Source organism: Macrobrachium rosenbergii, chromosome 21 (genome assembly GCF_040412425.1).
Source record: "Macrobrachium rosenbergii isolate ZJJX-2024 chromosome 21, ASM4041242v1, whole genome shotgun sequence".
NCBI classification, from domain to species: domain Eukaryota; kingdom Metazoa; phylum Arthropoda; class Malacostraca; order Decapoda; family Palaemonidae; genus Macrobrachium; species Macrobrachium rosenbergii.
The window spans coordinates 43655583-43670414 of NC_089761.1; the positions used below are offsets into that span (position 1 = coordinate 43655583).

Sequence of the window (14832 nt, forward strand, 5' to 3'; positions counted from 1 at the left end):
TACCTTTTTTGCACAAATGGGAATTCTTTTTGGTGTTAATTTACATTGAAACTTGATGGCTTTTTAAGATTTCTGTAGGTGAATAGTTGTGCATTTTCATTAATAATGATAATAGTATTAATCATCTCATTGTGAAAGAAGAGAGTATACTTCACAGACAGTTTTGAGACATCATGTCTCCTCTTCAGTATATTTTCCACAGTGAAAAGTAGACGTTTTTATGTCTGTGAAATGTACTCTCTTCCTCAAAGTTGTGGATGTTTTGGTGCAATTATTTAAAAGATTATTTTTTATTTTAACCAACTGATTTTGAGCCAGGAATTTAGTTACAAATTTATTACCGCTTTAATGACAATTAACCTTTTGTACAGTACTTCTTTGTGGTTGTGGTTAGTAGAGAGAGAGATGTCCATCCATCCATCACCAGGCTTATGAGCACTCTCTGAGTGAGTCATAAGATTCATGGCATTGTTCCTTGTTTCTGATTGTCGCCATGATCTGCTTATATTTTTATGATGGGGAAGAGAAAAATAAAGAGTTTTTCACCTCTTTGTAGAACAAAATTTTTCTGTCACGAATTTTTAATCACTTCCTTACTACAAAAATACATAACAGCCTTTTTTCCAAAGCAATATGCTCACTTACTGTCAAAATTCTTTTTATAAAGCAGAATTGTCTTTTGATTCCCCAGATCTGAGAAACGAAGAAATTCCACCAGTAGTTATACAAGTAAATCTTCAACAACGTCTGAGCGTGTTACTGATCGTGTGGCTGCATTTTTACAAACTAGAAGAACCAAAGGGGAGTCGAGAAGCCACTCCCTCACTGACCCAGTTGGTTCAGATGATGATGTGGGTGACCAACGATATACCATAAGCTCTGAGTCCTTGTCAGATGCTGCAGGAGATGGAGACTTGCCTTTGGATAATTCAGCTGAGGAGACACAGGGAGGGTACCCTATCCCTTATCAAACTAGAACACTGCTGTAAGTAAAATTGTTTCTATCTGGATATGTTGCTTAATTGAATTATATGTTATAACTATGAAAATTAGTGTTAATAGTAGTAGCATAGTTGTAGCACAGTATGGTACAGTCCATTCTTACAAAATGCAATAATAGGTGTTAGGGATTCATTTCTTGCAAACAAAAGTCCCCATGGAATAAATATTTATGGCCAACAAAGCACCATGTCTTACCCATTGTTTGACCAATTGGTACAATTAGCATTTACACTTGAGGATAAAATCTAGCCTTGAGGAGAGTAACTTATACCAAGGAGACACTGAGATTCATATTGGCTAATTTAAAATATTCATTCAGTGTTTGTCTTTATTTTTGTGAATGATTCACTTGCACAGTACATACAAATAATTTTTTTATTCTAAGAGTTAAAAGTTAGTATGTAGTGTTTTTAATGTTGCGTTTAGGTCTGTTTTCCGTTAATTGAAAACTGAGAATATTCAACTGCTGTTCTTTACAAATTGTTTTCTGTTCATTAGAAAGTGAGATCTTACGTCTGTTCTGTTTACAATTTATAGATAGAAATAGCCTGCATCTGTTCTTAATCTTGTCATTATGGTTTTCTGATGTACTGAAAAGGACTTCTGATGGACTGTTTTATGCTCCTACTCCAGCACTGTTGGTATTATTAAAACAGATTGTTGGTATTTCATTTATTAATTGTTTGTTTTGTTCATGAGACTTACCTGCCAGATATATATATAGCTGTATTCTCCGAAGTCCGACAGAATTTCAAAATTCGCGGCACACGCAGTGGCCGGTCAGGTGGTTAGTACACATTCCCGCCGCTGGGAGTCGGGTATCAGGAACCATTCCCATTTTCTATTCAGATTTTCTCTGTCGCCGGACTGTCAACACCTGTTGTCAGTTCCTTCGCCATTTGGATTTCGAAATTTGTTGTCACTTAAGTATTTTGGTTGTTTTTTGGTATTCGACTTGGATCTGTGACTTGGCATACACTTTTTGTGGACCGTTTTTTATTTTGCTTTTGACTTTTCTTATAATTAAGATGTCTTCCTCTAGCTATCGAGTCTGTAGCTTGGGTGAATGTAAGGTGAGGCTATCAAAGGCTTCGGTAGATCCTCACACTCTATGTATGAAATGTAGGGGTGTTGAATGTTCTATGGATAATCGGTGTAATGAATGTGAGGGATTATCTGAGGGTGAGTGGAAGAAATATGAAACCTATATGCATAAATTGGAGCATGATAGGTTGAGGAGGTCTTCCTCCAGGAGTGCACCTGTAGCTGGACAGTCAGGGATTTCTCCTGCTAGTAACCCTGTAGTAAATATTAGTCCTAACCCTGTAGTATTACCTTCTGGCCCTGAGGTTGTTGCTGCAGAAGGTAATTCCCTGGCTCTCGTGTTAGAATCAATACGTGCTCTTGAAACTAAAGTGAATGCGATTCAAGCGCAAAGTGTTGTTAGTGCTCGTGCTCCTAGTGTTGTGGAGGGGGCATCAGATCGGCCCTATAATGCCTCTAGGCCTGGACCTCTGCCGGACTCCCAGGATTCAGGGAGGGGGCATGTCGAAAGCCGCATGAGGGTTACGGGGGCTTCCCACCGATCTGGCGTCCCTTCGGCAGGTCCTGATGACGCTACCCAGGCTGCCAGGGATCGTGCACGGGCACGCATCCTGAAGGATTGCTTCTCGTCCTCCGACATGTCCTCCCTGCGTCGGGGTTGGAGCTCTCGGTTGGACTCTCGCCCTCTTAAGAGAAGCTTGAGAGGAGAGGACGCTTCACGTCCTCTTCCTCTAGACGTTTTGTGCTCTTCCCAAGAAAGTTTCAGGGATATTCCTCCGCAGAAGAGATTAAGGTGTTCTTCGGATGATGACGCTGCTCGACGCCTCAGTCGCGCTAAGGCAAGGGCTGGAGCTTCTACCCTGTGAGAAGGAGGAAGACGTCTCTCGCCCCTCACCTTCTCAGGTTCAGCCCTTCTCCCGAGAGAGTTGCTTCTCCAACGCGTCAGATTTTGTTGGGTTTGCAACAACAGCTGGATGCTCTCATGACCCGTAGAGATGACAGGCCCGTCGTCAAAGATTCAAAACTGCCTGTTAAGAGGTCCAGACCTTCACCTTTCGTCTCCTGCTTCGTCTTCCTCGTCTGCTAGATGGCATGGGGCTTCTCGTCTGTCGCCTAGAGAGAGCGAAAAGTGGCTTCCTAATCGTCTTCCCCGATTTGAGGAGTTGGACGTTTCTCTTGACACGCGCCAGGAGCGCGTGTCTCACGCTTCACGCGCGCCTAGCCATGACGCTTCGCGTGCGTCACGCCATGAAGCTCTGCTCGTGTCTAGCCATGGAGCTTCGCGCGCGCCACGCCATGACGCTCCTCACACGCCTCGCCGTGTCACTTCACGGTCTCCTTGTATTGACGCCGCTCCTGCAGTGCAGCATGACGCTCCTCTTGCTTCCAGGCGTGATACTTCTCATGTTTCCAGGCAGGACTCTTCGCTTCCTTCTCAACTACCCGCTTCGACTTCTGACGTCCTTCATGATTTAGCCACGACATCTTCTAAGCGCGAGAGGTCCCGCTTACGTATTGGCGAGTCGGGACTTCTTCCACCTCGCACTCAAGACCCGCCAGCTGAGGAAGAAGACCCCCTTTCGTCTGAGCTCTCGGACGAAGAGAAACATCCTTCGTCCTCTTCCTCTTCTGATTATCAGACTCTGACTCATTTGCTTAAGGATCTGTTTCCTGATACTTTTCAACCTTCGGCTCCTCGCTCGCCACCTTCGCAGTTGTCTTCGTCTAAAGCGAGAAGGACTCCTGGTTTTCTCAAGATGAAGAAGTCTTTATCTACCAAAAGGGCATTCAAGAAAGTCCAGGATTGGATGTCTGCCAGGAAGAATCAGGGAAAGACTTCTTTCGCTTTGCCTCCTTCACGCTTGTCCGGCAAAGCAGGCATTTGGTATGAGACGGGTGAGGATGTTGGCTTAACAGTTCCCTCGACTTCTCAAGGGGACTTTGCGAGTCTAGTCGACGCCTCTAGAAGATCCCACTTGTCCTCTTCTAAGGTGTCTTGGACTCTGACTGAGATGGACCACCATCTTAAAGGCCTCTTCAAGACTATTGAGGTCTTTAACTTCTTGGACTGGTGTCTGGGAGTTTTGGACACGAAGGCTACTAGTCCGGGTTCCATTAGTCTGGGGGAGCTGTCCAGTGTACTGCTGTGCATGGACAAGGCCGTCAGAGATGGCTCAGAAGAACTTTGCACTCTCAGTTTTAATCTAGCTCTTTTGAAAAAGAGAGCATTGTTTTGTTCTTTCTTTGGCAAGTCTGTATCACCAGCGCAGAAGGGAGAGCTGCAGTTCGCTCCCTTCTCAAGCCATCTCTTCCCCCAGACCTTGGTAAAGGATATCACTGCCAGCCTTCAAGAAAAGGCAACTCAAGACCTTCTTTCCAGGTCCTCTAAGCGTCCTTTGGCCCCATCGTCGTCGTCTGCTTTACCTCAGTCTGCTAAGAAGCAGCAGCCCTTTCGTGGAGGTGCTTCCTCGAGACCCGCTCCACGAGGGAGAGGTTTCCCTAAAGGCAAAGTCACTTCCAAGAGAGGTGGCAAGTGACTCGTTTCACCTCCAGACACCGGTAGGAGCCAGGCTTCTTCATTTTGCCCAAGCCTGGAGAGAGAGAGGCGGACGTTTGGTCCCTCCTAGTGGTAGAGAGAGGCTACTTGATTCCTTTTCTGGCGCCTCCTCCATTGTCTTCTGTCTCCCAATTACCATCCTGCCAAGCAGAAAATTCTGTTTGACCTGCTCGAACAGATACTCGAGAAGAGAGCAGTGGAACAGGTCTTAAGACACGCAATCCCCGGGATTTTACAACAGATTGTTCCTAGTTCCGAAACATTCAGGAGGCTGGAGAGCCGTCTTGGACGTCAGCAGGCTGAACAACTTTGTCCTGAAGGACAAGTTCAAGATGGAGACGTCTCAGTCAATACTAGGAGCCCTTCGTCCCGGGGATTGGATGGTATCTTTGGATCTCCAAGACGCTTATTTCCACGTTCCAATTCATCCGCGTTCGATGAAGTATCTCAGGTTTGTCTTGGGGGGCAAGACGTACCAGTTCAGGGCTCTCTGCTTTGGACTCAGCACAGCCCCGAGGGTGTTTACGCTTCTTATGAAAAACGTAGCGATGTGGTTGCACCTGTCGGGCGTCAGGATCTCTCTTTACTTGGACGACTGGTTGATTGGAGTGTCGTCGAAGCAAAGGTGTCTGGAGGACCTTCAGTTAACACTGGAACTCGCGAAGTCCCTGGGACTTCTGGTCAATGTGGAAAAGTCGCAGCTGATCCCCTCACAGTCCATTGTGTATCTGGGGATTCAGATGGATTCAGCGGCTTTTCTAGCTTTTCCGTCGCAAGAACGGCAGCTTCAATGCTACAGGAAAGTTTTGGCCTTCTTGGGGAAGGAAACATGCTCGGTAAGGGAATGGATGAGTCTGCTGGGGACCATTTCCTCGCTGGAGAAGTTTGTTTCCCTGGGAAGACTGCATCTCAGGCCTCTTCAGTTCTTTCTGTTGGAGAACTGGAGAAACAAGGAAGACTTGGAAGAGGAATTGAGGATTCTTCCTTCAGTAAAAGAGTGCCTGAAGTGGTGGCTCGATCCAGCGAAGTTGGGAGAAGGGATCTCCCTCAAGCTTCTGAGCCCCGACCTAGTGTTGTTTTCCGACGCGTCGTCAGCAGGTTGGGGGGCAACACTAGGAGAAGTAGTGTCAGGAACCTGGAGAGGGGAACAGGTGTCCTGGCACATCAACATCAGAGAGTTGGCGGCAATCTTTTTAGCTCTCCAATTCTTCGAGGTCCAAGTTTCCAATCGTGTAGTTCAAGTAAACGCGGACAACACTACAGCGTTGGCTTACCTCAAGAAACAGGGCGGAACACACTCTCGTTCCCTGTTCGGCCTTGCAAGAGAAATTCTTCTTTGGGCTCATGCTCGGAACATTTCGATTCTCACGAGATTTGTGGCAGGGGTCGAAAATGTTCGGGCAGACCTGCTCAGTCGGCGCCATCAACTCCTGCCGACGGAATGGACCCTTCATCAGGAGGTTTGCCAAGACCTCTGGAAATTTTGGGGTCGTCCTCTTGTGGATCTCTTCGTGACCTCAAGAACAGCGAGGCTCCATTGTACTGCTCCCCAGTGCTCGACCCGGGGGCAGTAGCGATAGATGCTCTTCTCTGGGATTGGACGGGGATGGATGTATACGCCTTTCCCCTGTTCAAAATTCTGGGAGAAGTGATACATGAAGTTCGCGGCCTCACAAGGGACGAGGATGACACTCATCGCCCCGTTTTGGCCTTCGAACCACTGGTTCACGGAGATTCTTTACTGGTTGGTAGACGTTCCGAGAACCCTACCCATGAGAGCAGATCTGCTCAGACAACCCCACTTCGCGAGATATCATCAAAACCTCCCCGCTCTGAATCTGACTGCATTCAGACTATCGAGAAATTGGTCAGAGCGAGGGGGTTTTCTGGCCAGGTGGCACGGGCCATCGCTAGAGCCAGAAGATCTTCATCTATCAGAATATATCAAGCGAAGTGGGCAACCTTCAGGGGTTGGTGCAGAAAGAAGGGTTTTTCCTCTTCCTCGACCACTGTGAGCCAGATTGCTGATTTTCTCCTTTATTTAAGAGAAAAACTCAAGTTAGCAGTTCCGACTATCAAGGGTTATCGGAGCATGCTTTCTACTGTTTTCAGACACAGAGGACTGGATTTGTCTGACAATAAGGACCTCCACGATCTCTTGAGGTCTTTCGAGACGTCTAAGGTTCCTCAGCCAATTCCTCCTACTTGGAACTTGGACGTAGTGCTCAAGTTTTTGATGTCCAGTCCTTTTGAGCCTCTCCACTCTGCATCTCTTAAGGATGTTACTAGAAAGACGGTCTTCCTCACTGCTCTGGCGACGGCGAAGAGAGTGAGCGAAGTTCAGGCTATCAGCCGTCATGTGGGCTTCAAGGGACACAATGCTGTCTGCTCTTTAAGCCCTACGTTCTTGGCTAAGAACGAAAGGCCTTCTAACCCTTGGCCTAGACACTTTGAAATTAAAGGTCTAGCAGACCTTATTGGACAGGAACCTGAGAGAGTTTGTGTCCAGGTTAGAGCTCTCAAGTACTACATTAAAAGGACTCAAGACATTCGTGGTCCCTCGGGTAATTTATGGTGTTCTGTGAGACAACCAATTAAGCCAATGTCGAAGAATGCACTGGCATTCTTCATTAGGGACGTCATTAAGGAGGCGCATTCTAGTTGTGACGACTCCAACTTCAAGTTGTTGAGAGTTAACGCTCACGAGGTGAGGGCCGTTGCTACCTCCATGGCGTTCCAGAAAAATATGGCACTCAGTGACATTCTCAGTGCCACATATTGGCGAAGCAATTCGGTGTTTGCCTCACACTATTTGCGAGATGTTAAGGTAGCATACGAAAATTGCTTTTCTCTAGGACCATACATTGCTGCATCAACAACCTTGTGGGCAGGGAGTAGCTCTTATCCTATCCTTTAAATTTTGGTTAGAAAGTGTCTTTTAATTTTGTGTTTTTATGGTTGTTGGGTCGACTGATGGAGGCAGTCTTCCCAATCCTTTGCAACCTAACTTGTTAGGTTTTGGTTAGGTGGTTGGTAATGCTCGTTTGTCCTCATTGTATGGTCTATGGTCTAGTCACCTTGTGGTCACGCCCCCGTTGACAGATCATCTAGAACTCGCCAGCTATATAGGTCACTACCTCGCTGGGAACTCTAGTAAAGCAGAAGCAGACTAGGATGACAGTAATCACGCAGTCAGCTATGCTAACAGGTAAGGAACCAAAGTATTTATTACCTACAAATTTGTTTTTCCCTAATTCTTGGCTGTCTCTACCCCCCTCCAACGGTGGTATTCAGCTATATATATATCTGGCAGGTAAGTCTCATGAACAAAACGATATTTTAATGATAAAATAAAGTTTGTTCATACTTACCTGGCAGATATATATATTCTTATTGCCCACCCTCCTCCCCTCAGGAGACAGTGGCATTAGAAAATCTGAATAGAAAATGGGAATGGTTCCTGATACCCGCCTCCCAGCGGCGGGAATGTGTACTAACCACCTGACCGGCCACTGCATGTGCATGAATTTTGAAATTCTGTCGGACTTCGGAGAATACAGCTATATATATATCTGCCAGGTAAGTATGAGCAAACTTTATTTTATCATTAAAATATCATATTTCATTTATTAATACAATTATATTGTTGTTATTAGACATACAAGATGGCATCCTTCATTGAAGTTTATTAGTGCATTTTTCATTGTTACACTGCTATCTAGTATTGGCAACAATAGGTTGCATTTGGGGATAAGCTTGCATGTTGAGTTTTTATCATATTCTTTAAATTTTGTGTTTTCTTCTTGTTGAATATTGTAAATTTATGGAGGTTAACATGTAGTACTGTCAGTCTTAATTTCTGCAGCTTTTCCATTTTGCAGAGATACTCGCTTAAGTCCCATTGCTAGTAGAGCATCGCTCTCCACAATGGGCTCACAGCTGGAAGGTGGAGTAGAACTTCGCAAAGGCGGTCGGGGAGGCTCCATCCGTGGGTCAAGTAGTGCCCTCTTTGCTGAAGATCTTATTTGTGGTAGTGGAGGTGCTCTGACTCCAGTCCAGTCATTAACAGGAACAGGGGGAAGCTATCCGCTGTCAACACAAAGTTACTTAACCCTTCGTTGCATTTCAAATCAGCACCGGAGGCTAATTTCTGAGTCTAGTCAAGAGGACAAGACTTCCCGTAACTCCCTTAAGGGTTTCTTATCATCCAGCTATGAGCAGGGAGTTCCTTAGTAAGTAAAAATAAGTTAATTGTAGATCTTCTTAAGAAATGATAGATTTGAGATTTGTCTTTGTGATTCTTGAAGAAGTGCTTAATGCTGTTATGCTCAGTCTTTAAACCTGATGTATCACTTGCATCGCTACTCTTCTCTTTCTTTAAACCTGATGTATCACTTGCATCGCTACTCTTCTCTTTTTCAGCAAGAGAAATTAATTTTGAAGATATATTTCATAGCTTGCATAATCATTATTAGTGTTTGACAAATGAAGTATACAGTATTACAACAAATCACTTCAAGTTTTAAAATTTGTGTTACAGTATGTTCAGCAATTATGCAGAATCACGGGGGATGGTTCGGTCACCATCTGGTTGTAGTGAAGTGTCATCTATACGTTCTGGAGTCCGTGGAGTTGGATTTGGCGGTGGAATGAGCCGAGGGTTTGGAAGCCTTGCTCTGGGTGGTATATCAACCCACCAGTCTGGTCAATGTTATTTAGGCCTTTCATTACCATTAGATCTAGACCTGCTCCTGTATGATGCTGTAACAGATAAAAGTAATATTTCTCATGACAGTGGAGCAGTACTAACAGCCAGCTATTCTAATGGAACTTCAGCTAAAGACAGATTTCCAGCTATCACAGAATCTGAACTAGAAGCAATTTCAGAAGAGAATTCATCGAACAAAAAATGTAAGCACCACACAGTATTTTTGAAAGCAGGACTTTACAAACTGAATGGTATTTTAGTTAAATGGTAAGCAAAATTCCATGGATAATACGAAAAGTAACTGGTTTTATGCAGCATACTTGGTTATATGCACAATTAAGTTGAAAAGTATCTACATGGCCAAAGCAGATATCCTGGGGAACTATTCATGTTCATATGCAAATATATTCTACCACACATTTGCTCCTCTGGTACTGTAATGTATATCATTACAACCCTGTCATTTATCAATGCCCACATTTGTGATATTTGAATGTCCTAGACACTACAGTCTGTAGTTTAATAGGCAAAAGAAGAATGAGAATAGCATAAAACAAGTGCCACTTATGACTCTGGGTACCAACCAGTTTCCTGCCTCATAATTGAACAGAATAGCCAGATTGTTCCTTTTTGGTTACTCAAACAGTATTAGTTTTTCTGTTGATGTTCTAAAAAATTAAACAGGCCTGAACTGCTTTTGTAGATCTGTCTACTTGTAAATCTTCAATTCTGATCTTCAGGCGTTGGAAGTGGTCAAATAGGATTTCATACCTCCCTTATCTGCAGATTCCTTGTGGCATCTATTGAGACAGGTGACTGATTGGTAGCTGAGACTATGGGTAGGGCATGCATCGTGACGTAATTATTCTTCGTCTGTTTGCTAGAGGAAAGATTGTAGCATCTGGAACAAAATGTGGCCATATCAGTGATGGTTATGTATGTAGAAAAGATTATAGATTAAATGCCATGCACCTGAAGTAGACAGTGATTAAGGAATAAAAAATTTATAGGTGTATGTACTTATAGTAATTTTCCTCTCAGCCATTAACAGTACAGGAGTTGAGAAGAAGAATCACCTGAAGAGTACAAATTTAGAGACGGAGGGAACAGGCCTCGAACTTCATACGACCTCTACTTGTCTAGCTTGCTTCTCAATGGTGTCCCCTTCACCAATCATAGAGACCAGTCCTTTGTCACAGTGTTAGTATTATTTGGGTTTGTATTGTTAATAACCTTAGTCTTGTTAGATAATTTGTTGAGATTGTAGAGTGTGTGCTGATTTCATATCATTGCATCATTACTGTAGTAAGGTTTCAGTATATCTTTTCAAAGCATTTGATATTGCAGGTGAGAGTGATGGCCCTATTCTTGAGGTAGTAGCTGAGTCACCACCTTTACAAAGAGTCAAGGCAACAAATGAAGTCTCAGAAGCCTCAGAATCTTCCAGTGTGAATAGTCAAGGCTGGGATGACTTGGGTAATTTTTACCTCTCTCTCTCTCACACACACATTTTGTTCATCATATTTTCTTAATCTTGTATAGTAGTTGAGTCTTTTCCACGTAATTTGCCCCATTAGTGTAGATGTGAGCTTCAATTATTGCCAGTTGGAATCTGATGTGTTTACATATCTTCATGTTTCTATTGGTGCACATTCTGTAGAATTATAAAAATTTAACAATGAAATTCAGTCTCCCCAAGGCATACCCTTCCTTAATTGACACAAAAGTATACAAGATTTTTAACAATAAGTTTAAACTCAGTAGCAAGTTTCATAGTTTGAGAATCACATTTTATCTTGATGCCCATTTTGGTAGAATATTTTGATAATAGTTTTAGGGTAATTATTTTAAACTCCCCAAGAGATAAAGGTGTAAAACTACCTTGTGAACAAATTATTTTTACTGTTAGAGTAATTGTTTTAAACCCCCAAGAGATAATGGTGTAAAACTACCTTGTTAACGAATTTCTTTGCACTGTATTCACAAAATGTGATGACCAAAATCAGTCAGGGATGCTGATTTCTTTCTTATTAAAGTAGAATGAAGTAAATAAATTATTAATTGTGTGTGTAAAATAACATAGTTTAACAAGACCATGGAATCACATTTCTTGACACATAGCATTTGCCTGAGTGATTTGTTTCTATGTGAGGTGTGAAAATTTGGAGCATGGTAAATTTAGAGAAGTTGGACAGCTAAGAAGGAAGAGATAAAAGGGATGAGCTAAAAAGTAAAATGGAAAAAATGTAATGCATCTGGAGGCAAAAGAACATTTTTCCAGAATCTTTAGTACCATTGTAAGAATGTGGTGTGTGCATGTCCTTAGAATCTAGGATATACAGTAATTATGTACTGTAAGTCTACACATACTACTTGTACTGTACAGTCATCACTGTGGAACAGTTCATTAGGCCATCAGATTTGTTGAAAGGTTTCCACAGAGTATAGTGTCCATATGTGAAAAAGAAACTCAGTAAAGAGAAGAGTAAAACCAGATAGAATAATCACTAATAGGTAAGTAAATTAATGGCCAGTATAAAAGTAAATAAATGCTGAGTAAATAGGATGTGAGAGTTTTCATGATTGTGCTCTCAGGTGAGAAACCCAAAGACTGAATGCAAGGTATGATGAACATTAGTTATATGGACACAGCATTGAGTAAAATTACTGAATGTGGCACCACTTTCAACAAACATAGATTGGTCTACCAACTTAACTAGCAAAATATGTATATTTGTTTATTTGTACATTTGTCCTCCAAAGATTTATTCATTGTCACTCCTTACTTGTTACAGGTGAAGGCAAAACTGGAACCAAGAAAGTAAATCAGATTTTGATAAGGAAAGAAATCTTGAGATTCATTACCAACCTATTGTCTTCCATAGCTGCTAAATCATCAGAATCAGGTAAATTTTCATAGTAATATTATCACTTTTCTGCATCAGATGTCTGATTGCATTGTAGTCTATATGTATGAAGTTTATAATTATAGAGTCTTGAGGTGCTTGGAATATGGATATTATAATTTTCCTTCCAGAAATTAGTGCCCAGCATAATTACATTTTATTTATTAAATGAAAATATTTGTAATTCCAGGACTATTAGCATTGAAGCAGCGCTGGCCTCAGGCTTTTAATGATTCGTGCTTGTATTCAGAAGTTTGCCTCATCCTTTCATCATACTCATTTCGTCTAACAGCTCGTCGTTTTGTTCAAGAACTGTTTATGGATATGTTATTGAGTGAGGTAAGAATTGACTTTTGAAGTAAGAGATTTTCCATCAGATGTTTCTAATTAAAATGTTTCATCTTTACAAATCCATGATGCTCAAGAAATTGGCATTTGCTCATAAAAAAATTTTTTGATTGGGCCCTGTAAATATTCTTAGCCATTAAAAGAATATCCAGTACAAGGATTTGACATTAATTTCTTCATATAGAATCAGTAATAAGAGAAAATCCATCCTTTCTCATCTGCAAGTTGAAAATTAGTTAGAATATGGAAAACAAGGTTATCAACACCTCCTAGGTCAGCTTTCTTTGTATTATGAGACAAATCTTTTCTGAACGTCACTGAAATGAACAGTGGTAGTCTGCTCAAAATAAGAACACAGCATTGCATTGGTTGCTGGCCTAAAGGTGACTTTAAAATATCGTGAAGGATGAGAATGAAGGAAAGTGCATTGAGTGAAATCCTGCAAAGGGACAGTGCTAAATGCTAAAAAGGCCAGTAGAGAACAGCAGCATGTATGCCATATGCAGAAGTGCACAGAAGAATGAATACATTTGCATTTCCTGGAGTTGGCTAAAAATGCCTGCTAGCACCATTTTCTTTCAAACTAAGCTTTATGCACCCGGACATAATCTGCACAGTTAAGGGTTATTTTATGATTAATGGTAATGCAATAAATTTTCATTTATGTTGAATAAATACAAAAATGTATTAAGTTTTTTATACACCATATACATATCATATAAATAAATATATGACATTAAACTTTTTGCCATCTTCAAGAAGCTCTTCAAGAAGCTGCATATGATTAATAAGTGTCTGTAATTTATGGTAGTAAACAATAAACAGACAAGAAGAACAACAACATAGCAATTTTACCGCATACATCTTGTCTGTCTAAGTACTATTCTATAATTTTTCTTTCATATGTCATGTATATTTATTGATAAGGCAATTTTACCATTATTAAAGGTGCTTTACATTGTTACATGTGTGGAAATTTTACCCAGACATTATTAACCCAAGGTCCAGAAACCTTTATTACTCTGTCTACAACATGTCATAGGATACTTGAATGTAACCGGTTACCAACATCTGCGTTTGCCTAGCTTACAATCTTGCATAGGATACTTGAATGTAACCGGTTACCAACATCTGCGTTTGCCTAGCTTACAGTCTTATGTTTTTCTCTCTCTTTGTCAGCATTAATTTCTGGTATTTATTGTATTTTCATTTAATTGAAAGAATTACTTTTGGTATAGACTGCATTTTATTTTTAATTGATAAGTTGTATTCATGGATAAAAAATATCCAGATGTTCAGAAAATTAGAAATAACATTTGTTCAGGAATGATAAACCATTTAAATCATTAGTTAAATCATACATTTTGCAGTTTATCATCTGTGGCTCAGGAATATTTTCTCTGAAGAATATCATAATGCCAAAGTTACTTCCATCTCCAAACCAGGAAAAAAATTAGGTAATGGAAACAATTACAGATCAGTTTCCGTGAAATGTTCCTTATGGAGATTTTTGGAGAAAATGGTAAATGTACTTGTATGCACATACATAAAAATAAGATATTGATGCTTATCCAGTTTGGAATCACAGAACAATAGCTCTACTAAAGATTTACAATCCCATCTGGAAGATCACATCTGTAGAGGATCTGAACACAGGCAAATGACAATAGATATTTTTTGTAACAAAAAAAGCCTATGATACCATATGAAGTTAATGAAAATTATTAACATACAAAAGCAACACACATATATGTCAAAGGCAGTAAAAATACAGGCTAAAGATTCAACCCCCCCCAAAAAAAAAATTGGTCAAAAAGCTCCTATTTTTAAACAATTACCACCTTCACTTTCACAGTTAGAGTCAACTGACTGTTTGAGTGAGCAAATACAAATACATTGGAGAGCCAACTGACTGTTAGAGTGAGCAGATACAAATACAGTTCCCTCCAACGATAGAACTACCTCCTCTGCAGTAGAAGATAAAAACAAAGGTTCACAGTATGCAATGCACACTGATAGATCTAAATCTTTGTTAGGCATGGGGTGTGTAGCCATATTACCCAATAAAACTCAAGTTTTTCTTGCCTAACAGTGATACCATTTCACAGCAAAATGATGTGCAGCAGCATTAGCCATTGGAATTATTAATGATGTGCCATCAGAGAGTTGTAAATTTTAAAGGTTCTAGAAGTATTATTAAAACCCTTCAAAATTTTAATCCCAAAAGTACCATTTCACAGCCAGTTCATTTTTCACTTCACAGATTA

General features: G+C 41.1%; 1 protein-coding gene and 1 long non-coding RNA gene across 2 annotated transcripts in view; one reads left to right on the plus strand and one right to left on the minus strand.

The window, feature by feature from the left end:
• Positions 1-14832, plus strand: part of rictor (rapamycin-insensitive companion of Tor) — a 51466-nt gene that overhangs the window by 31556 nt on the left and 5078 nt on the right. Inside the window, exons 21-27 of the mRNA XM_067123562.1 lie at positions 692-985; positions 8485-8835; positions 9144-9514; positions 10353-10511; positions 10659-10787; positions 12107-12217; positions 12408-12556. Coding sequence (XP_066979663.1) covers positions 692-985; positions 8485-8835; positions 9144-9514; positions 10353-10511; positions 10659-10787; positions 12107-12217; positions 12408-12556 — 1564 coding nt within the window. The remainder of the gene's footprint in view (positions 1-691; positions 986-8484; positions 8836-9143; positions 9515-10352; positions 10512-10658; positions 10788-12106; positions 12218-12407; positions 12557-14832) is intronic.
• The window catches only part of LOC136850018 (uncharacterized), a 53310-nt gene that overhangs the window by 9603 nt on the left and 28875 nt on the right, over positions 1-14832 (minus strand). The window contains exon 3 of the long non-coding RNA XR_010856514.1: positions 10083-10212. This is a non-coding gene — a long non-coding RNA (uncharacterized lncRNA). The remainder of the gene's footprint in view (positions 1-10082; positions 10213-14832) is intronic.